At 45.9% G+C, this 22,149-nt stretch overlaps 1 protein-coding gene across 1 annotated transcript in view; it reads right to left on the bottom strand.

The window, feature by feature from the left end:
- Nucleotides 1-1,705: 1,705 nt before the first annotated feature.
- The window catches only part of TMEM35B (transmembrane protein 35B), a 43,903-nt gene continuing 23,459 nt past the window's right edge, over nt 1,706-22,149 (bottom strand). Inside the window, exons 2-3 of the mRNA XM_075334032.1 lie at nt 6,729-6,909; nt 1,706-2,128 (exon numbers count right to left, since the gene is read on the bottom strand). Coding sequence (XP_075190147.1) covers nt 1,998-2,128; nt 6,729-6,909 — 312 coding nt within the window. The 3' untranslated portion in view covers nt 1,706-1,997. The remainder of the gene's footprint in view (nt 2,129-6,728; nt 6,910-22,149) is intronic.

A 22,149-nucleotide genomic window follows, 5' to 3' on the forward strand; every position in this document is an offset into this window, starting at 1 on the left:
CATTTTATTTAGTTTCACGTGTCACCTTGGGATATTCATTATGCAACTTTTATGTATCGCCTATCAGGAGACCGTAAATATTACATGTGAGCTGACCATACTTTTGCATCATATTCCTCTATTCAGAGCCCTCTACATCTTCCACAAGGTAATTATACAACCATGGAGCCCTAGGGCATAATGCTAACATTACCATTTAGTCGGTCTTTTTTTTTTATCCCATTCATGTACCTTTATTCTCTATCTTCAGATTCTAACTATGGAATCCACCTCAGTGCCATTTCTCTGATTTTATAAGGCACTGTGCACACAGACTCTCCGGGTATAGCAAACCTGTGCTTTTTTCATGTATTATTTTTTTTATTTGTTTAACCATATTGAACTGATGTGATGTGTCTGAAGTCTGCTTCTGAAACCTATTGTTACAATTTTGTTCTTATTTACTAATTAATGGTCCTAATATTTTCTATAATTATGTTACATGACTCCACTGCCAATCAAGCGGATACACGTTTTTGTCTATCACGATGTGATTTATCTTACGCTTTATGTTAACCGTATTTTTCGCACTATGACGCACCCTGGTTTTAGAGGAGGAAAATAGGAAAATAAAATTTTAAGCAAAAAATGTGGTCATGACACACTGTTATGGGGCGAGGATCTGCTGCCGACACTGTTATGGGGTTATGTCCTGCTCATATACTCCCCAGCCTGCTCATATACTCCCCAGCCTGCTCATAATATACCCCTATCCTGCTATATGCCCTCATCCTGATGTATGGCCGCATCCTGTGGCACATAAAAAAAAAAAATAAATAAACGTTCATACTCACCTTACCTCACCTCACTCCCTGCAGCAACGCTCCTCTTACCGTCTGTGTCAGCGGCAGCGCCGCTGTGTGGAGCCGTCGTCGTTTCCCTGCAGCATCGCGAACCTCCGGTCTATGCCGGCGGGGACACGTGCGCACAGCGATGACGTCATCGCTGTGCGCGCCGCTAGTCTCCACGCAAGTCAGCTGACCGGAGGAGACAGGAGGAGATCGCGGTGCTGCAGGGGAACGGTGAGTAATGTGTACTGATTCACTGCCCCCCACACTGATGATGATGTGCGGGGGGCAGTGAATACAGATCACTCCAGGCTGCAGTTGCCAGGAATGATCATGCGGGCCGGCTGTTGATCCCTCGCCCATCACCCCGCCCACCTGTCAGCGCTGAGATGATGGGCGTGCATATTAAATGAGCGGGTCCACGTGGTCATGGCAGGCTGCTACAGCATGCTCGTGCCCCCGATGACCCGCTCCACCGGAGCACCCTCATTCCCCGCAGCCCTATATTCAGTACATAACACGCACCCCCAACTTTCCCCCAACATTTGGGGGGAAAAAAGTGCGTCTTATGGTCCAAAAAATACGGTATACTATATTCTTTGATTTAATGTTTTGTATCACCTGTAAATAAAGCACCTTGATAAATTCCCAAAAAGGCCGAAACGGTCTCTGGACATCTGTATTCTCCTTTTTTACATTTTTTTTCTGCTTGAGAAATAAAAAAAGTGGACTTATATTGCAAATATCATTCTTTGGACTTCCATTATTTCACCCATGGTGTGCCAAAAATAATCTACCTTTATTTGACTTCTTTTTTTCGAGCACCCAAGTTTTTCGAGTGAGCAGACATTACTCCCCATTTAATAAATAATACTACGTTATCTGTTGGAAAATAATATTTATTAATGAAAAAAAGATTATTCTTTATAGACAGATAGCTGCTCACTGCCATAGGCACTACAGAGCTTTTCTTACATGTAAGGTAAAACCTGAGATATATATTTTTTTTATCACAGAACAACTTGAAATTACACATAACAAGTGAATAAAACAGTCAGCAAAGACAGCCAGAAGAGTATCCACTTTCTTAAAGTTTTCCCAATGCGACACAGATTTAGGTTTTCGTAAGGTGATTGGTCCAACGCTGATCAATGCGACACTTAATTCTTCTCACTCAGCTTTTGATTTGGAATTTTTGCCATGCCCACGAATGTTAAGCAGCAGAAGAAGGCCTAAAGAGACAGTAGCTGGAGCACACATTGCAATTGGTTCCTTCAGAACTAAAAGTGTATAAATTGCACCTAAAAGAAAGCAAAACAATGCAAATTATTAAAATCCATATACTAAAGATGTTGACGTAGTTTCCCAATGATTAAAAACATATACAAACTGGTGAAATAAGTATTGAACACATCACTAATTTTCTAAATAAATATATTTCTTAAGGTGCAATTGACATGAATTTCCCACCAGATCTCGGTAACAACCCATCCAATCCACACAGGAAAGGAAATCCTAAAATAAATGTCATGTCTATAAATTTAGAGATGTGTAATAATGAGAAATGACACAGGGAAAAAGTATTGAACAAATGCAGAGAGCTACAAGAAGCCATGGATATTAATGACACAAACTGAGGTATATCAGTAATTAGAAAATAATCCTGCCTCTTAGTGAAAAATATCACCTGGTTCAACTGATGGCCTATAAGAAAGGTGTCTCATTCCCAAGAAGCTACACAAGAAACCTCTCATGATTGCTAAAACCAGTGAGCTGTCTCAAAACCTTTGCAACCTTGTTGTTGCAATACATACTGTTTGCATTGTTAACATTTTGAAACTACATATACAGTATATCTCACACACATATACTTACACTAGTCACAGAAAGTTAGGGATATTTGGCTTTCGGGTGAAGTTTATATAAACAGTAAAAAGTTCACTTAACAGTGATATTTTATCATGAAAGTAGGAAATTGAAGCTTTAAAAAAAAAAAATCATGCAAGGGCAATTTCTTCATTGCAAACAAATTATTGAAAAAAAGCCGACAGTTTTGGGTATGCCCCAAAAATAATGTCAATGCCTCAACTTGTCAAGTGACCTTGAACATAAACTACAGCTTGACAACGACATCTGATGCTGTTCACAAGTGGAGTTATTGTCTGCTGAGGCATGGCACTACACTCTTCTTAAAGAAAGTCCCTCAGGTCAATGATGTTCTGGGTTACAGTGTTACGAGCCTCCACACCGTAGCTCAGCAGATCCCATATGTTTTCTAAGGGATTCAGGTCTAGAGAAAGTGCAGGCCACCCAATTTGAAGCACGCAAGTCTCCAGCAGCCATCCCCTATTCATGCAACCTTGATGAGCTGGGGTAGTGTCATCCATGAAGATGAAATTAGGCCTAATTTGTTCATGAAGAGGCACAATGACTGGAGTATTAATGTTATTCAAGTAGTAAGGGGTTTGTTACTAAATGTTAGGCAGTACTGTATTGACTAAAATCACCTACCCACACTGAACCACCACCAAAGGCTCATCTGGTGACAACAGTGTCTGATACATAGAGCTCTACTTGACGTTTCCAACATAATTGGTGGCCATCATTTCTGCTCAGTGTGAATCAACTTTCATCAGTGAAAAGCACTGAGGCCCACAAGTCCTTCATCCATCAAGATGATGCCTATGCCTGGTGGTGTGGTCAGTTATCCTTGCAGGTCATCTAGCACGCAGATCATGCTGATGTAAATAGTATCAAATGGTCCAATGTGACACTTTGCTGCCTCTCACCTCACCTTCATTGTACACAATGAAGTGATCATCAGTGTGGGATGTGGTAATCCGTGTGGGACATGGTCAAAGGACGTCCACTTCTATGCATTTCTGTGACTCTACCAGTCTCTCTCTTTTGCAACCTACTGATGACACTGTAAGCTCAGTGGCCACTTTCGTCTTAAAACATCCTGATTGAAGCCTCGCAATGGGTATTGTTGATCAATTGTTAGGTGTCGTCTTGGCCTCATGATGTCAATATGTTGTGCAAAAAGTATTGAAATATTGAACAGTTAAGACATGCCCATTCAAAAGTTCAGAGGTCACATTAAGTTCACCCGAAAAGGTTAGAGTGCATTTTAGGATCACCCTGAAATTTTACCAAAAAGCCAAATATCCCTAACTTTGAGTGAGCAGTGTGTGCAGACTATATACAATATGTGTATGATGTGTGTGTGAGATATATAAAACACACACACTACAGTTCAAATTTTAGGTTCACTTAGATATTTACTTATTTTTGAAAGAAAAGCACATTTTTTTTTCAATTAAGCTAACATTAAATTAAACAGAAATACACTCGATACATTATTAATGTGGTAAATGACTATTCTAGCTTCAAACATCTGTTTTTTAAAGCAATATCTACATAGGTGTATAGAGACCCATTTCCAACAACAACCACGCCAGTATTCTAATGGTACATTGTGTTTGCTAAATGTGTTAGAAGGCTAATGGAGGTTTACAAATCCCTTGAAAACCCTTGTGCAAGTATGTTAGCATAGCTGAAAACAGTTTTGCTGATTAGAGAAGCTATAAAACGGACTAGCTAGTGGAGAATCTGGAGCATTACATTTGTTGGTTCCATTAAACTCTCAAAATGGCCAGAAAAAGAGAACTTTCATGTCAAACTCGACAGTCTATTCTTAGAAATGAAGGATATTCCATGCAAGAAATTGCCAAGAAACTAGAGATTTCCTACAACGGTGTGTACTACTCCCTTCAGAGGAGAGCACAAATAGGATCTAACCATAGTAGAACGAGAAGTGGGAGCAACAACACAAGTACATTAGAGTCTCTAGTTTGAAAAACTGATGCCTCACAGGTCCTCAACTGGCAGCTTCACTAAATAGTACCCGCAAAACGCCAGTGTCAACGTCTACAGTGAAGAGGAGACACCGGGATGCTGGCCTTCAGGGCAGAGTAGCAAACAAAAAGCCATATCTGAGACTGGCTAATAAAAGGAAAAGATTAATATGGTCAAGTGTTATGGACAGACTAATCGAAGTTTGAGGTGTTTGGATCACACAGAAGAACATTTGTGAGACGCAGAACAACTGAAAAGATGTTGGAAGAGTGATTGACGCCATCTGTCAAGCATGGTGGAGGTAATGTGATGGTCTGGGGTTGCTTTGGTGCTGCTAAAGTGGGAGATTAGTACAAGGTAAAAAGGATTTTGAATAAGAAAGACTCATTCCATTTTGCAATGCCATACCCTGTGGACAGCTCTGGATTGGAGCCAATTTCATCCTACAACAAAACAATTACCCAAAGCACACCTCCAAATTATGCATGAACTATTTAGGGTAGAAGCAGGCAGCTGGTATTCTATCTGTAATGGACTGGCCAGCCTAGTCACTAGATCTCAAGCCAAGTTTGAAGGAGAAAATTATTATTTCAAGTAAAAATCATTATTTCTACCCTAGTCAATGTCTGGACTATATTTTCTATTCATTATGCAACTCACTTGATAAATAAAAGTATGATTTTTCATGGAAAAGATAATATTGTCTGGGTGACCCCAAACTTTTGAACGGTAGTGTAGGTCACCTCTTCTCTGATTGCTCCATCACTTTTGTCTCCACATAGTACAGATGCCATGATGAGATTTCATGCCATAAGCTGGCATTCACATGAGTACTGTTAAGATAGTAGATGGTTAACTGAAGACCCCTGTGCCTATCACTGAAAATCATCGGCACCCCATGATCACGTCGCAAGGGCGCCGATGGGACAGCAGGAGAAATGCTGTAAATGCCGCTGTCAGAGACTATGGCTGCATTTAACAAGGTAATAGCCGTGGGCCGAGCTTCGATTCACATGCGGTAGTTACCAGCAGATAGTGACTATCAATGGTACTGTAGCTAAATATACCTGAATCCTCTTTTTGAAGGCTTCAGACAAAAACTCTGATGGAGCCACTGACTTGTACCAAAAACGTTTTGTGAACATAGCCTAAAGGCTACTTTACACACTGCGATATCGGTCCCGATATCGCTAGTGTGGGTACCCGCCCCCATCTGTTGCGCGACACGGGCAAATCGCTGCCCGTGCCGCACAACATCGCGCAGACCCGTCACACATACTTACCTGCCCGGCGACGTCGCTGTGACCGGCGAACCGCCTCCTTTCTAAGGGGGCGGTCCGTGCGGCGTCACAGCGACGTCACTGAGCGACCGCCCAATAGCAGCGGAGGGGCGGAGCTGAGCGGGACGTAACATCCCGCCCACCTCCTTCCTTCCGCATTGCGGCCGGGAGGCAGGTAGGAGAGTTTCCTCGTTCCTGCGGCGTCACACATAGCGATGTGTGCTGCCGCAGGAGCGACGAACTAGATCGTTACTGCTGCAGTAACGATAATCGAGAATGGACCCCCATGTCACCGATGAGCGATTTTGCACGTTTTTGTAACGATGCAAAATCGCTCATCGGTGTCACACGCAGCAACATTGCTAATGCGGCCGGATGTGCGTCACAAATTCTGTGACCCCAACGACTCCGCATTAGCGATGTCGCAGCGTGTAAAGCCTCCTTAAGGCTGCCAAAACCAAATTAGCAGGTTTCTCTATAACCATTAATATAAAGTCTATAAAATACTTTCCATTCAATATATTAAATGACCAACATTAAAGAAGAACGAATTGCAGGGGCACTTGGTTTTAGTAAAGGGTTAAAGCAAAAAGGACTCAAATGGTTAAGTAAACAAAAAAATTGTTTAAAAGAACAGAGAGTCCTCAGTGGTTGATACCTCTTGAGGACTCTCTGTTCTTTTAAACAATTTTTTTATCTCTACTGGCTAACACGGTACAAAGATATATTTTACTTGTAAGTAAACAAAATAATTCAGACTTACCAATCATGATAATACAAAGCACAAGGTTGCTAATCTCTCGAAGAATCCGAGGACCAAATGCCAGCAATATTCCTGCTACCAACTCTATCCACCCCACTGCTTGCAGGTATTGATACGGGTCAGGTTTAAAACCAAAGTCTTTAAGTGGGAACACATCAGCGAACTGGACAAACTGGGACTTCTGTATATAAAAAAGGAGAAATAAAATAATGACACTTGTATAGATTTTAGCTGCAATACATATCTATTTGGGTACTTCACACAAAATATTTTTAATATGGTTAATGTACTAACAAGTCACTGATTATTATTATTTATTATTATATTATTATTAGCGATTGTGCCTGCACAATTGAAGAGAACCTGTCAGCACAATTTTATAATGTAAAGTAAACACAGCTGTAATGGTGATGTAACATAGATTAGGCTGCTTTCACATCAGCGTTTTTTTGTCTGTAGCTAAAATACCGCAAACCGCATTTGACCGGATCCTGTGCATTCAAAGTACAACGCATGCAACCGGAATTCACCCGTACGTTATTTTACCGGATCTTTCTACTTCTACTTTTTATGGCTGCTGCAACGGATGCAGCAGGACACAGAATTTATCGGCCGGCACTGGAGTCAGCTGAACTCCTGATATCACAGCCCGCACACGCTGCTATGGATGCAGGATAACAGCAGTCACTGCCTGCTGCCGATCACGTGTGGCCGTGTGCGGGCTATAAAGGTCAGGAGTTCAGCTGAGTTCAGATCAGCTGACTCCAGTGCCGGCCGATTACTTGTTCTGTGTCCCCCTGCATCCATCGCAGCGTGTGAGGTCAGCTGAGTTTGGCCTGCACTATTGAACTCCAGCACGCACACTATGCAATGGATGCAGCGGAACACAGAACAAGTAGTCAGATCAGCTGACTACAGTGCCGGCCGAACTCAGCTGACCTCACACACTGCGATGGATGCAGGGGGACACAGAACAAGTAATCTGCGGACACTGGAGTCAGATGATCTGATTACTTGTTTTGCTGGCTGTGTAGTCAGGAGCAGGGATGAGTGAGCAGTAAAAAAGAGAATTTTGTTTACTTACCGTAAATTCTTTTTCTTATAGTTCCGACATGGGAGACCCAGACCATGGGTGTATAGCTTCTGCCTCCGGAGGACACACAAAGTACTACACTAAAGGTGTAGCTTCTCCCTCCGAGCATATACACCCCCTGGATGACAAATCCAACCAGTTTAGTGCAAAAGCTGAAGGAGGACATCCACCCATAAGTAGAGATAGAGTAAAACCCGGAATAACCGGAACCTCTGTCTACAACAACAGCCGGTGAAAAACACACGGAACAAGAAAACTGCCAACAGGCAACAGGGAGGGAGCTGGGTCTCCCATGTCGGAACTATAAGAAAAAGAATTTACGGTAAGTAAACAAAATTCTCTTTTTCTTCATCGTTCCTTATGGGAGACCCAGACCATGGGACGTCTCAAAGCAATCCATGGGTGGGAAATAAACAGAAAACTGAGAAGTAGACGAAACCTAACTTCACAAATGGGCGACAGCCGCCCGAAGGATGCGTCTGCCCAAGCTCGCATCTGCCGAAGCATGAGCATGCACTTGGTAGTGCTTCGAAAAGGTGTGCAGACTAGACCAAGTGGTAGCCTGACAGACCTGCTGAGCCGTAGCCTGGTGCCTGAAAGCCCAAGAGGCACCGACAGCTCTGGTCGAGTGCGCCTTAATCCCCGGCGGGGGAGGCACCTGAGAACATTGGTAGGCATCGGATATGGCCGACCTAATCCAACGAGCTAGGGTCGGTTTAGAAGCCGAGAGACCCTTGCGCTGACCTGTGGTCAGCACAAAAAGAGAGGTGCACCGCCTAAGAACAGCGGTGCGTGACACATAGATCCGGAGCGTCCGCACCAAATCTAAAGCATGCAACGCTTTCTCAAAGCGATGCACAGGGGCCGAACAAAGGGAAGACAATGAAATGTCCTGGTTAAGGTGGAAAAGAGACACCACCTTAGGGAGAAAGCCCGGAGTCGGACGGAGAACCACCTTGTCTTGGTGAAAAAAACAAAAAGGGTGACTCCGAAGAGAGCACAGTCAAATCAGAGACTCTCCTGAGAGAAGTTATGGCCACCAGAAAGACCACTTTCTGTGAAAGACGAAACAACGAAACCTCCCTAAGAGGCTCAAAGGGGGGTTTCTGTAAGGCCGTGAGGACCAGATTAAGGTCCCAGGGATCCAGAGGCCGCCGGTAAGGCGGAATGATGTGAGATGCGCCCTGCATGAAGGTGCGCACCTGGGCCAGTCGGGCGATACGCCGCTGGAACAACACTGACAGAGCCGAGACCTGTCCCTTGAGGGAATTGAGGGATAGTCCTAGCTGCAGACCGGACTGTAGAAAGGACAGGATGGTCGGCAAGGAAAAACGGCCAAGGAGCATGGCCGGAAGAGCGACACCAGGACAGGAAAATTCTCCAAGTCCTGTGGTAAATCCTGGCCGAGGAAGACTTCCGAGCCTGAGTCATAGTGGAGATGACCTCGGAAGGAATGCCTGAAGCCGTAAGGATCCAGGACTCAAGAGCCACGCCGTCAATCTGAGAGCCGCAGAATTCTGGCGGAAAAACGGACCTTGTGAGAGAAGGTCAGGGCGGTCCGGGAGATGCCACGGCACCTCTACGGACAGACGGAGCAGGTCTGGGAACCAAGCTCGCCTGGGCCAGTCTGGGGCGATGAGTATGACCCGACGGCCCTCCATTCTGATCTTGCGCAGGACTCTGGGCAAGAGAGCTAGAGGGGGAAACACGTAGGCCAGACGGAACTGGGACAAATCCTGAACCAGCGCGTCCGCCGCCAAGGCCTGAGGATCGTGGGAGCGAGCCACGTAAACCGGGACCTTGTTGTTGTGCCGGGATGCCATTAGATCCACTTCCGGAGTGACCCACTTGCGGCAGATTGACCGGAACACTGCCGGATGCAGGGCCCACTCGCCGCTGTCCACGGTTTGACGGCTGAGATAATCTGCCTCCCAGTTTTCTACGCCTGGGATGTGGACTGCGGATATGGTGGACTTGGAGTCCTCCGTCCACTGAAGGATGCGTTGAATTTCCAACAGGGCTAGGCGGCTGCGAGTTCCGCCCTGGTGATTAATGTAGGCAACTGCTGTCGTGTTGTCTGACTGGACTCGAATGTGCTTGCCCGCCGACAGGTGGTGAAAAGCTACGAGAGCTAGGAGCACAGCTCTGATTTCCAGCACATTGATCGAGAGGGCTGATTCGGACGGAGTCCAAGTGCCCTGTGCTCGGTGGTGGAGAAACACTGCTCCCCAGCCGGATAGACTGGCATCCGTGGTGAGAATCACCCAGGACGGGGCCAGAAAAGAGCGTCCCTGGGACAGAGAGAGGGGCCGAAGCCAAAACTGAAGAGAGCTCCTGGTCTGTGGCGACAGAGCCACCAGCCTGTGCAAGGAAGAGGTCCGCTTGTCCCAACAGCGGAGAATGTCCAGCTGCAGGGGACGCAGATGGAACGGGCAAAGGGAACCGCTTCCATTGACGCCACCATCTGACCCAGCACCTGCATGAGGTGCCTGATGGAATGACGGCGGAGCCTCAGCAGAGAGCGAACCGCCAGATGAAGGGACTGCTGTTTGACTAAGGGCAGCTTCACAAGTGCCAGCAGAGTCTCGAATTGCATCCCTAGGTACGTAAGTTCCTGGGTCGGGGTCAGAGTGGACTTGGGCAGATTGACAAGCCACCCGAATTGAACAAGCGTGGCGAGAGTGAGCGAGACACTCCGCTGAGAGTGAGCGAGACACTCCGCTGACAGTCTGCACTGGATGAAGCCTTGATTAGAAGGTCGTCCAGGTAAGGAATCACTGCCAACCCCTGGAGGTGCAGAACCGCAACCACTGCTGCCATGACCTTGGTGAATACACGAGGGGCTGTGGCTAACCCGAAGGGGAGAGCCACGAATTGGAAATGTTCCTCTCCGATTACAAAACGTAGCGAACGCTGGTGTGAAACTGCGATTGGCACATGCAGATAGACATCTCTGATGTCGATGGATGCTAAGAAATCTCCTTGGGTCATTGACTGATCGCAGAGACTCCATGCAAAAATGCCGCACCTGAACATGCTTGTTGAGAAGCTTGAGATCCAGGTCGGAAGGCACCGTCCTTTTCGGGGACTAGGAAGAGATTTGAGTAGAAATCTCAGAACCGTTCCCAGTCGGGAACTGGTACAATTACTCCATTGGCCTGCAAGAATGCCACGGCCTGTGAGAAGGCGGCGGCCTTGGAGCAGGGGGGAGTTGACAGAAAAAAAAAATCTGTTTGGCGGGCTGGATAGAATTCTATTCTGTAGCCGTGGGAGATGGTATCCCACACCCACTGATCGAAGACGTGTTGAAACCACACGTCGCCCAAGTGGGAGAGCCTGCCACCGACCAAAGGACGTTGCTGGCGCGGCCAGATAATCAAGAGGAGGCTGCCTTGGTGGCAGCAGCTCCTGCGGACTTCTGAGGACGCGGCTTCATGCGCCAGTTGGTTTACGGACCTTGGCTGAGTTAGTGGACGAGGCCGAGGGCTTAGAGGACGCCCAGTTAGAGGAACGAAAGGAACGAAACCTCGACTGGTTCCTGCCCTGGACAGGTTTCCTGGGTTTGTGGCATGGAAGTACTCTTCCTGCCAAAAGCTTCCTTAATAATTTCATCCAGTTGTACACCGAATAGACTGGTCCCAGCAAAAGGGAGCCCAGCAAGGAACTTCTTAAGAAGCATCTGCCTTCCACTCTCGAAGCCACAGGAGCCTGCGGATAGCGAGGGAAGTAGCCGAGGCCACCGCAGTGCGGTGACAGTCTCCAGCATGGCAGACATGGCATAGGATGAGAAGACTGAAGCCTGGAAGTTAAGGCAACCATTTCGGGCATAGAGTCCCTGGTGAGGGAATGCATCTCCTCCAGAGAAGCAGAGATGGCTTTGAGAGCCCGCACTGCTGCAAAAGATGGGGAGAACGAGGCCCCTGCCGCCTCATATATAGATTTGGCCAGAAGGTCAACCTAGCGGACAGTGGAATCCTTAGAGAGGTGCCGTCAGCCACTGATACAACTGTCCGGGCTGAAAGTCTAGACACCGGAGGTTCCCCCCTTGGTGAATGAGCCCACTCCTTGACCACCTCTGGTGGAAGGGGAAAACAGTCATCAGAACCACGCTTTGGGAAGCGTCTGTCAGGATAGGCTCTGGGCTTGGTCACAGTGGGCTGAAAAACTGGAGTGGTTAAGGAACACACTCCTTGTTCTCTTAAGGTATACTGATGCCTTTCTGCCAGAGGGGGATGCTCCCCTGATACAGGCGGATTGAGGTCCAGTACAAATATAATGGACGCAATCAAATCATTAGCATCTGCGTCACCTTCGGACAGATCAATGGGGTACATGAAGTAGCGTCCGAGCCCCTAGTAAAGGCATCCTCCTCGTCCTGCGAGTCAGCTCGTGAATCAGAGCCGCGGGACGAGGAAGGAAAGGGGACCCTGCGTCTCCATTTTAGGAGGACGGGGTCTGAGACCAGATGAAGAATCCTCTGTGAGCTTTGCTGAGCGAGCCGTAGCAGCAGAAGCGCCCTGAGAAGGGGGCTGATGCATGCTCAGCAGTGTCCGGGACAGCTGTCCCCTGGAGAGAGGGATTCTACCCAAACCGGGGGTTCAGCCACCGGAGCCGGAGCAGCCGGAGGGACCACTGATGAGCTTCCAGGCTGAGGGACCACTATGTTAGAGCAAGCATCACAATGTGGTTATGTGCTCGGTACAGGCAGTACAAGTCTACATGCAGTGCATATTAAGAACAGCCTTGCAGCCTTGCTCTGATGTGAGACATGCTGCAGAAGTGGGGGCTCTGTCCAAAATGACCCCCAGCAGAGTATATAAACAGAGTATATAAGCAGCTGCACAACCGGAGGTTGTGGCTTGCCAGACCGTTTAACATAGAGACATCTCTGTGCCCTCCAGATCCCCCAGCCCAGGCCCCCATTTGTCACAATGTGGTTATGCAGACATTGAGAACGCTGATAAAATGGCGCCGGAGCGAGGAGAGGGGGCGGGGCCTACTCTGAGAGCGGGATCCGGAGGGCAAATGAGGTATACAGGGGAGGGAATCTTTCCTCAGTGAGGAGTGTCCGTTCCCCGTGCTGAACAGCCGCTGGGCGGAGCCGCACTGTCCCTCTGCATGACTGACATGCAGGGGCAGTGAAATCGAAACTAGGCCTCAGGCGAAGCCGGGGCCTAGATTTAAACATGCGGCCAGCGTGCAGGCACCATCGGCGCGGTTCTCCAGTGAAAACTGGAGAACCGGCCGGAAATGTTAACACAGTCATATAACACACTCTCCCCAATATATAAAGTACAAGGGACCCCTGGAAAGACCACTTTCTGTGGTAATAACGTCTCAGTACTTAGCTTGTGAGACGCAGGTGCCAGGTCCCTGGGGGGTGAGCGCTCCGTCCGGCAGGATCCTGAAAGGGCTGCAGATGGAGACTGGTCTCCTGCAAAGCAGTGAGAACCGTGATGGCTCCCACTTCAAGCCAGAGCCTCAGGGGATGGTGAAGGAGCGCGGCATGTAAGGCTCCAGCCTTGTAAAATCAACCTTAACAGCACCGCCGACACAGTGGGGTGAGAAGGGACATGCCGGGAGTCCAGATTGGACCCGCTTTTCTTCCAAATCTTTGAAATCAAAATTCAGAGAATGCATGTGTGTGTGTGACCTCCTGAACACAAAGCATTGAACTGGTTGGATTTGTCATCCAGGGGGTGTATATGCTCGGAGGGAGGAGCTACACTTTTAGTGTAGTACTTTGTGTGTCCTCCGGAGGCAGAAGCTATACACCCATGGTCTGGGTCTCCCATAAGGAACGATGAAGAAATGCTTGCGTGCTTGATGGGCAAAGCCCATGTCGATTTTTTTTTTTTAAATTCAATTAAAAAAAAACAAAAAACCTTAAAACACATAATCCTAACCCTAGGGTTAGGGGGTAAAAAAAAAAAATTGAGTGGGCTCCCGCAGCATTTTCTATTGCTAAAGGGTAACTCAAGCAGCTACTGACTACTAAAGGCCGCTTTACACGCTACGACATTGCTAAAGTGATGTTGTTGGGGTCATGGAATTTGTGACGCACATCTGGCCGCGTTAGCGATGTCGTTGCGTGTGACACCTATGAGCGATTTTGAATCATCGCAAAAACATTCAAAATCGCCAATTGGTGACATGCCCCCCTATTCCCAATTATCGTTGCTGCTGCAGGTACGATGTTGTTCGTCGTTCCTGCGGCATCACATATCGCTATGTGTGACACCGCAGGAACAAGGAATCTTACCTTACCTGCGGCCGCCAGGAATGAGGAAGGAAGGAGGTGGGCGGGATGTTACGTCCCGCTCATCTCCGCCCCTTCGCTTCTATTGGCCAGCCGCTTAGTGAGGTCGCGTTGACGCCGAACGCACCTCCCCCTTGAAGGAGGGATTGTTCAGCAGTCACAGCAACGTCTCTGACCAGGTATGTGCGTGTGACGCTACGGCAGCGATCACCACATATCGGCCGTGCGACAGTGGCGGGTGCTATCACGCTCGACATCGCTAGCAATGTCGTAGCGTGTAAAGCGGCCTTAACCCCAACTGCTTGGTGTTACCTTCACTGGCAATGAAAAATCTAGTGAAGCCCCCCTTTTTTTTTTTACTGGTATAAAGCTCGAGATTCTTAATGTCAGGCCAAGTTTGACCCAGCCATTAAAAATCTGCAAAAAAGGGTTAAAAAGAAAAAAAAAAGGAGACACCACACAGAAAGAATACTTTATTAGAAATAAATACAAAGACACACTTAGGGACTCCATCTTTATTACTCCCTCTCACCCCCATGATTTTGGTCTTCTGCCTTCTTCAACCGATGCAGCTCTACTATAATCAGAAAGCACGGGGAAGGAAGAACTACTTTCTGGGCATGCTCAGTAGAGACAACAGGATCCTGCCTATCAGAATGTGGTGACTTCCGGTAGAGCAGGATCAGGCACTCATTGAAATGCATTGCAGCTAGCAATATCACGGATCCAGTGAGATGCAGTATTTTGTCCAAGGTCAAAACCGCTACAAGTAGCGGTTTTGAAAAAAGATAAAACACCATAATACTACCCCCACACACCCTGCACCTTGGTATACTGTGCCGCCTTCACAATCTTCTCCCCCATTGCCCCCTAATGTGGCCTCGTAGTAACAACAAACCCCTCCCCCCACTCTTCCTCCTACAATAGGAGGGGCTTCTAAAGTATTTCACGAAGTCACGGCACCAAAGTCAAAGACGCAAATACAGTTGAATATAGAGAAGTGGGAGCCGTAGCCTACCTGTCTTCTGTGGGCAGCACAGCATTTTTTGGCGAGCCGCATGCGGCCCACAGACAGTACATTTTGCTAGCCTGTCATACAGGGAACACTCCCCATGAACCATAGAAGAGAGACACCCTGCTCCTGTCTTAGAAGGCAACGTCTATTCATGAATTTACACCTGCCATTAAAATGTCAGCGCCAACTGCACAACCTCTGGCTCCTGTGACCCCGCTTCACCACCACTGCTGCCCCCTCCGGTAAGAGAACACCGGAGTATAAGACGGACCCCATTTTTCTTTTTTTTTTTACCTTTTTTTATGTCTAAGTTTGGGGTACGTCTTATAATCCGGTGCGTCTTATAAAGCGAAAAATACGGTAATTTATACAGTGAGTATGGAAAGTGTTCAGACCCCTTTAAATTTTTCACTCTTTGTTTCATTGCAGCCATTTGGTAAATTTAAAAAAAAAAGTCATTTTTTTTCTCATTAATGTACACTTTGCACCCCATCTTGTAAAAAAAACCCCAGAAATGTAGAAATTTTTGCAAATTTATTAAACAAGAAAAACTGAAATATCACATGGTCATAAGTATTCAGACCCTTTGCTCAGACACTCATTTAAGTCACATGCTGTCCACTTCCTTGTGATCCTCCTTGAGATGGTTCTACGCCTTCATTGGAGTCCAGCTGTTTTAATTAAACTGATAGGATTGATTTGGAAAGCCACACACCTGTCTATATAAGACCTCACAGCTCACAGTGCATGTCAGACAAATGAGAATCATGAGATCAAAGGAACTGCCCAAGGAACTCCGAGACAGAATTGTGGCAAGGCACAGATCTGGCCAAGGTTACAAAAGAATTTCTGCAGTTCCCAAGGTCCCTAAGAGCACAGTGGCTTCCATAATCCTTAAATGGAAGAAGTTTGGGACCACCAGAACTCTTCCTAGACCTGGGCGTCCAGCCAAACTGAGCAATCGTGGGAGAAGAGCCTCGGTGAGAGGTAAAGAAGAACACAAAGATCACTGTGGCTGAGCTTCAGACATGCAGTAGGGAGATGGGAGAAAGTTCCACAAAGTCACTGCAGCCCTGCACTAGTCGTGCCTTTATAGCAGAGTGGCCCGATGGAAGCCTCTCCTCAGTGAAAGACATATAAGAGCTGTTGTAAACAAACACATGAAGGACTCCCAGACTATGAGAAGTAAGATTCTCTGGTCTGATCAGATGAAGATAGAACTTTTTGGTGATAATTCAAAGGCCCTGTGCCCACGCTGCGTATTTTGACGCAGATTTTCAGAAATCTGCAGCAATATCTGCATGTCCATTGTGAAGCCAGCAAAGTCTATGAGAATTCAGAAGTGCTGTGCCCACTTTGAGTATTTTTCCCTTGCGTATTTGGTGCAGATTTATTTTTTTTCTGCACCAAATATGCAAGGGAAAAATAAGCAACGTGGGCACAGCACTTCTAAAATTCTCATAGACTTTGCTGGCTTCACAATGGACATGCAGATTTTGCTGCAGATTTCGGAAAAAAAGGCGTCAAAACTAAACAGCTTGGGCACTGGGCCTAAGCGGTATGTATAGAGAAAACCAGGCACTGCTCATTACCTGCCCAATACAATCCCAACAGTGAAACATGGTGGTGGCAGCATCATGCTATAGGGGTGTTTTTCAGCTGCACGGACAGGACGACTGGTTGCAATTGAAGGAAAGATGAATGCGGCCAAGTACAGAGATATCCTGGAAGAAAACCTCTTCCAGAGTGCTCTGGACCTCAGACTTGGCCAATGGTTCACCTTCAACAAGACAATGACCCTAAGCACACAGCAAAAATAACAAGCCACCTTCAGAACAACTCTGTGACCATTCTTGACTGGCCCAGTTAGAACCCTGACCTAAACCCAATTGAACATCTCTGGAGAGAAATGAAAATGGCCGTCCACCAACTGGACAGGATCTGCAAAGAAGAATGGCAGAAATCCAGGTGTGAAAAACTTGTTGCATCATTCCCAAGAAGACTCATGGCTGTACTAGCTCAAATGGGTGCTTCTACTCAGTAATGAGCAAAGGGTCTGAATACTTATGTCCATGTGATGTTTCAGTTTTTCTTGTTTGATAAATTTGCAAAAATTTCTACATTTCTGTTTTTGATGGGGTGCAGTGTGTACATTAATGAGAAAAAAAATTAACTTTTTTGAACTTACCAAATGGCCGCAATGAAACAAAGAATGAATAATTTAAAGGGGTCTGAATACTTTCCGTACACAACTGTATATAGATGTTATCTGTCGTTGTAGTTATGCATGTGACAAGAATGTGATGACTACTGAATAGTGATCTCTACAGAAAAGGAAAGGTTAGACTAATATGAGACACAGTGGTCAATGTGAAGCAAAACAAGAAAAAAAAAGTTATACAGTCAATATATCTTGTGACCACCAGGGGGAACTGCAAGCCAACAGCTATGGGGAAGATCTACGTATATAGGACCAACTGCCACAGATTTGACATAAAAGGCAGGAAAATGTATTCATCCAACTAATATGGTTGCAATTTTGTTTACATAGATGCATTTTGATAGGAAGTCGGGCTTTTTGGGGAGTCTGGAAAAAGCCTAGAAACCCTAAGGAATATCTGATCCATAAACAAGGAGTGAATATACAAACTGTATGATGCTGAGTTCACATGTCCAGTAATCAGAGAACGGGCCCTGCAGAGATCCATTGGTAAAGTTGTGCAAAAACAACTTTGTTGTAAGATAACTGTCAGTTTTTGCAACATGCGAGTCTATGGAGAACGGATCTGATAACAGATTGCTATTTACCCATCTGTTTTTCTTTATTTTGTAAAGAATCTGGTCTTTTTTTGCATCCATTTCCAATGGAAAATAAATAGCAATCCGTTAACGAATTTGTTCTCTATAAATTCCAATGTTAAAAAATAAATAAATAAAATAAAATACGCATCCTGCAGAAATCAGTTATTTAACAACGGACAAAAAAGGTGCGTCTGCATAATTTTTTTTTGCCAATGGATCTCTGCAGGAAATGTTCTAAAGGATGACTACTGAACATGTGAACTCAGCCTGTATTTGAGTAATTGGGAGGATCTCTAGTATATGAGACACTGCTAACACATAATATCAATAATCATTTTTATTTCTATAGCGCCAACATATTCCGTGACACTTTACAATTCAGAAGGGATTTGTACAAACAAGATAAAACTTTACAAAGTACCACATAGTTCACATACCAAGAGGAGTGAGGGCCTTTTGGGTGCAGCTACTTTATATTGTAAAAATACAGAAAGTAACTATTGGAAAAGCTTATGTGTATACTCCGCAAGACAGCGTTGCCCTTCATGGTTTTTCACTTTAAGCTAAAAGTCTACAGTGACTAATTATGTCCGGTCAGTGGTGTAACTAGAGTCCGATAGGCCCCGATGCAAAGTTTGAGCCCGGGAAACCCCCCCACATGATGGTCAGATGTATGGGTCGATGTAGCATTCTAAATCCTATTAAGACATGAGTTTCCCCCCACCTCCATTGTGTAGTACCGACCCCTATCCTGGGCCACTTCCTGGTAAATATGTCTCATCCTGGTGTATGACCTCATTATGGCTAGATCCAAGAATATATGGTCCCATCCTGGTATATATGTGATCATCATGGTCCATCCTTTTACATATGGCCTCATCCTGGTATATGTGTGTCATATGTGTACATCATGGCCCCATCCTGGTATATGTCCCCATCATGACCACATCCTGGTGCACGGCCCCCATCATGGCTATATCCTGGTATATATGTCCTCATCATATGTTCACATCCTGGTCCCATTCTAGTATATGTCCACATTCTGGTATATATGCACCCATAATGGCCCCCATTCTGGTATAGATGTCCCTATAATGGCCCCATCCTGGTAGACATGTACCCATAATGGCCCCATCCTGGTATACATGTCTCCATAATGGCCCCAGCCGGTTTTATGTCCCCATCTTCGCTGCATCCTGTTACATATTATACCCCCAGGAACCAAACACAATAAACAAAAACTATTATAATTCACCTTTTCCTAGTGTCCTCCTCCGATGTTGGCATGCCGTGACGTGACTGTCATGCACGGCGCGCCCACTTACAGCACAGTCTGCTCCCCATGCCTGACAGGTCTCTGTGCTACTATGTATTTCAGCTGGATGCGCACCCTCAGATTCACATCCAAATGAAGAAAGCGCTGGCCCCCTGTACCCCCCAGGCCCGTTCGTGATCGTTACGCATCTCTGTGCGATGTTTAGCAAAAAGAATACAATAAGCACATTGCAATTTTCTATAATTCATGTAAAATCATTAGATTTGCAGTGTGTTACAGTTAGTTATCACAAGCACATGGAGAAAATATAATTGCAAGTAATTCCCAACATGCAATGTTATGCAACACTTTTGTTCTCAGTGGAGAAAAGCAGCTGACAGAGGTGTGTAGCAGTAGCTTATTCCCCTCTCACTAGAAAGAACAGATGCATGTGTATGCGGTGTTTAGGAGGAATAAGTGTCAGCTAAATGTTTCCCCAGTTGTCTTTAATGCAGCTGACTCCAGTTGTTGCTCGTTGATGGCGCTTTCTGTTTTTCATTTTTTTGCTCCACTTCTTCCAATTACATAATTTTTTTACTTTTCCTTCAATGTTGCCATGTGAGGGCTTAATTTTTGCGGGACAAGATGCACTTTAGAATGAAACCATTGTTTTTACCATATAATGTATTGGAAAACATGAAAAAAATTCCAAGTGCGGTGAAATTGAAAGAAAAAACTGCAATAGCACAATTGTTTTGGAGATATTTTATTCACCGTGTTCACTATATGGTAAAACAAACTGAAGTGTCAGTATGTTGCTGCACATCGGTACGAGTTCGTAGATACCACACATGTGTACTTTTACTTTTATCTACGGGGTAAAAAAAAAAAATAAAAAAATCACAAGTTGGTCCAAAAAAAGTGGCACACTTTTTGCGCCATTTTCCACGACCCGTAGTGTTCTAATTTTTCGGGCTCTGGGGCTCAGTGATGGCTTTTTTTTTGTGTCTTGCGCTGACATTTTTAATGGTACCATATTTGTGCAGTTGCTATGATTTGATCGCCTGTTATTGCATTTTGTGCAATATTTGCAACAACAAAAAAAACATAATTTTGGCATGTGGATTTTTTTGCCGCTACACCATTTACCGATCTAATTAAGTTTGTCCAAAAAAAGACTAGCACTCTTTGCGTCATTAACTCATACTGTTCTTATTTTTTCTAGATGCAGGGACTGTTAAGGCTTCTTTCACACTTCTGTTGTTTTGCATCAGTCACAATCCGTTTTGTGATAGATGCGTTGGAGATTGTGGTACAACTGATGGGACAGATGCATTAAAAAAACTAATCCGTTGTAGCAGTTTGTACCTGGCAGAATCCAGCTGTGGCCGCAGGTAACCTGAGTGACGTCATCGCTGACAGCGCAATTCACTTCAGTTGCTCCATGGAGCTCACAGAGAGCGTTTGTTTTCTACAGCCGCTCCTGTCAGCTTCCGATGTAGCAGAGCTGAAAGAGTCGTGGGACCTTGTGTGGATTACGCCAGACCTGGAGGGGTATTTGAGGATTAATAAAGTGGTGAAAGAGGGTGTTTTTTTGTCTTTTATTTCAAATAAGGATTTTTTTGGTGTTTCTGTTTATTTACTTTCACTACAGTTTAGTGATGGGGGGAGGAAGATGTCTCATAGACGCCTGCCATCACTAAGCTGGACTTAGTGGCAGCTATGGGCTGCCATTAACTTCTTATTACCCCGATTGCCGCGGCATCAGAGCAAGCGGGATGAGCCGGGTAGAGTCCCGGGACTGTTGCATTTAATGGATGTGGTGAATCCGGGCGGCTGCTAACTGATATTTTTAGGCCGGAGGCTTTACCTTGTCTATTAGCACGCGTTTTTTCTTTAATTATTTATTTTTTATTTTATTTATTTTATTTTTTTTATTAATTATTCATTGTATTGCAAGATATGGACCCGCGGCGGCTGTGATTGGTTGTAGTGAGACAACTGTCACTCAGCATAGGGGAGTGTCTGACTGCAACCGATCATAGGCGCCGGTGGGCGGGGAAAAGCAGTGATTACGAGATGGAATAATGAGCGGCCAGCATTTTCAAAAGCAGGAGAAGCTGCCGGAGCAGTGTGACAGCTGTGCAGCGCCGTGCCGGTGATTGGGGAGTATGAGAGAGGGGGTGAGAGAGACAGACAGAGACACAGAGAGACAGACAACGACCGACTGACCGACAGAGAAAGATAGATATTTTCTAACCAGAAAGGAAACATCTGAGCATGCTCTGTTGCTAAAAGACATAACCGTTGCCAGAATCAGTCATTTGACAGATTGGACGGATTAAGGCGCACATAGGCTTCCATTATAACAAACGACGGATACCGATGGAATCCTGCGCACTACGTTTTTTCGACGCTACAAAAAAACATTACATTCTGCGTTGCTTCCACCCGGTGGTGAGTCATTCCATGACTGATCAGTTGCATAGCGGATGTAACGCAAGGTCATCAGTCGCAATCTGTCGTTAATACAAGTCTATGGGGAAAAAACGGAATCCTGCAGCATATTTTGCAGGATACTGTATTTACTCAGGGAGACGAATTGTGACTGAGGGAAAACAACGTACCGTATTTTTCGGACCATAAGACGCACTTTTTTCCCCCCAAATGTTGGGGGAAAGTTGGGGGTGCGTCTTATGGTCTGACTGTGGCTGCGGGGAATGAGGTGCTGCGGTGGAGCGGGTCATCGGGGGGCACGAGCAGGCTATAGCAGCCTGCTGTGACCACGTGGGCCCGCTCATTACATATGCACGCCCATCCTCCCGCCCATTTCTCAGCGCAGAAGCCGGCGCTGACAGGTGGGTGGCAGGACGAGCGGGGACGCGTGCATAGTAAAGAGCCGGTCCGCATGATCAACCCTGGCAATTACAGCCTGGAGTGATCATGTGCGGCTGTATTCACTGCTCCCCGCGCGTCGTCATCATCAGCGCGGGGTGC

The sequence above is a fragment of the Anomaloglossus baeobatrachus genome, chromosome 2 (assembly GCF_048569485.1).
Source record: "Anomaloglossus baeobatrachus isolate aAnoBae1 chromosome 2, aAnoBae1.hap1, whole genome shotgun sequence".
Taxonomy (NCBI): domain Eukaryota; kingdom Metazoa; phylum Chordata; class Amphibia; order Anura; family Aromobatidae; genus Anomaloglossus; species Anomaloglossus baeobatrachus.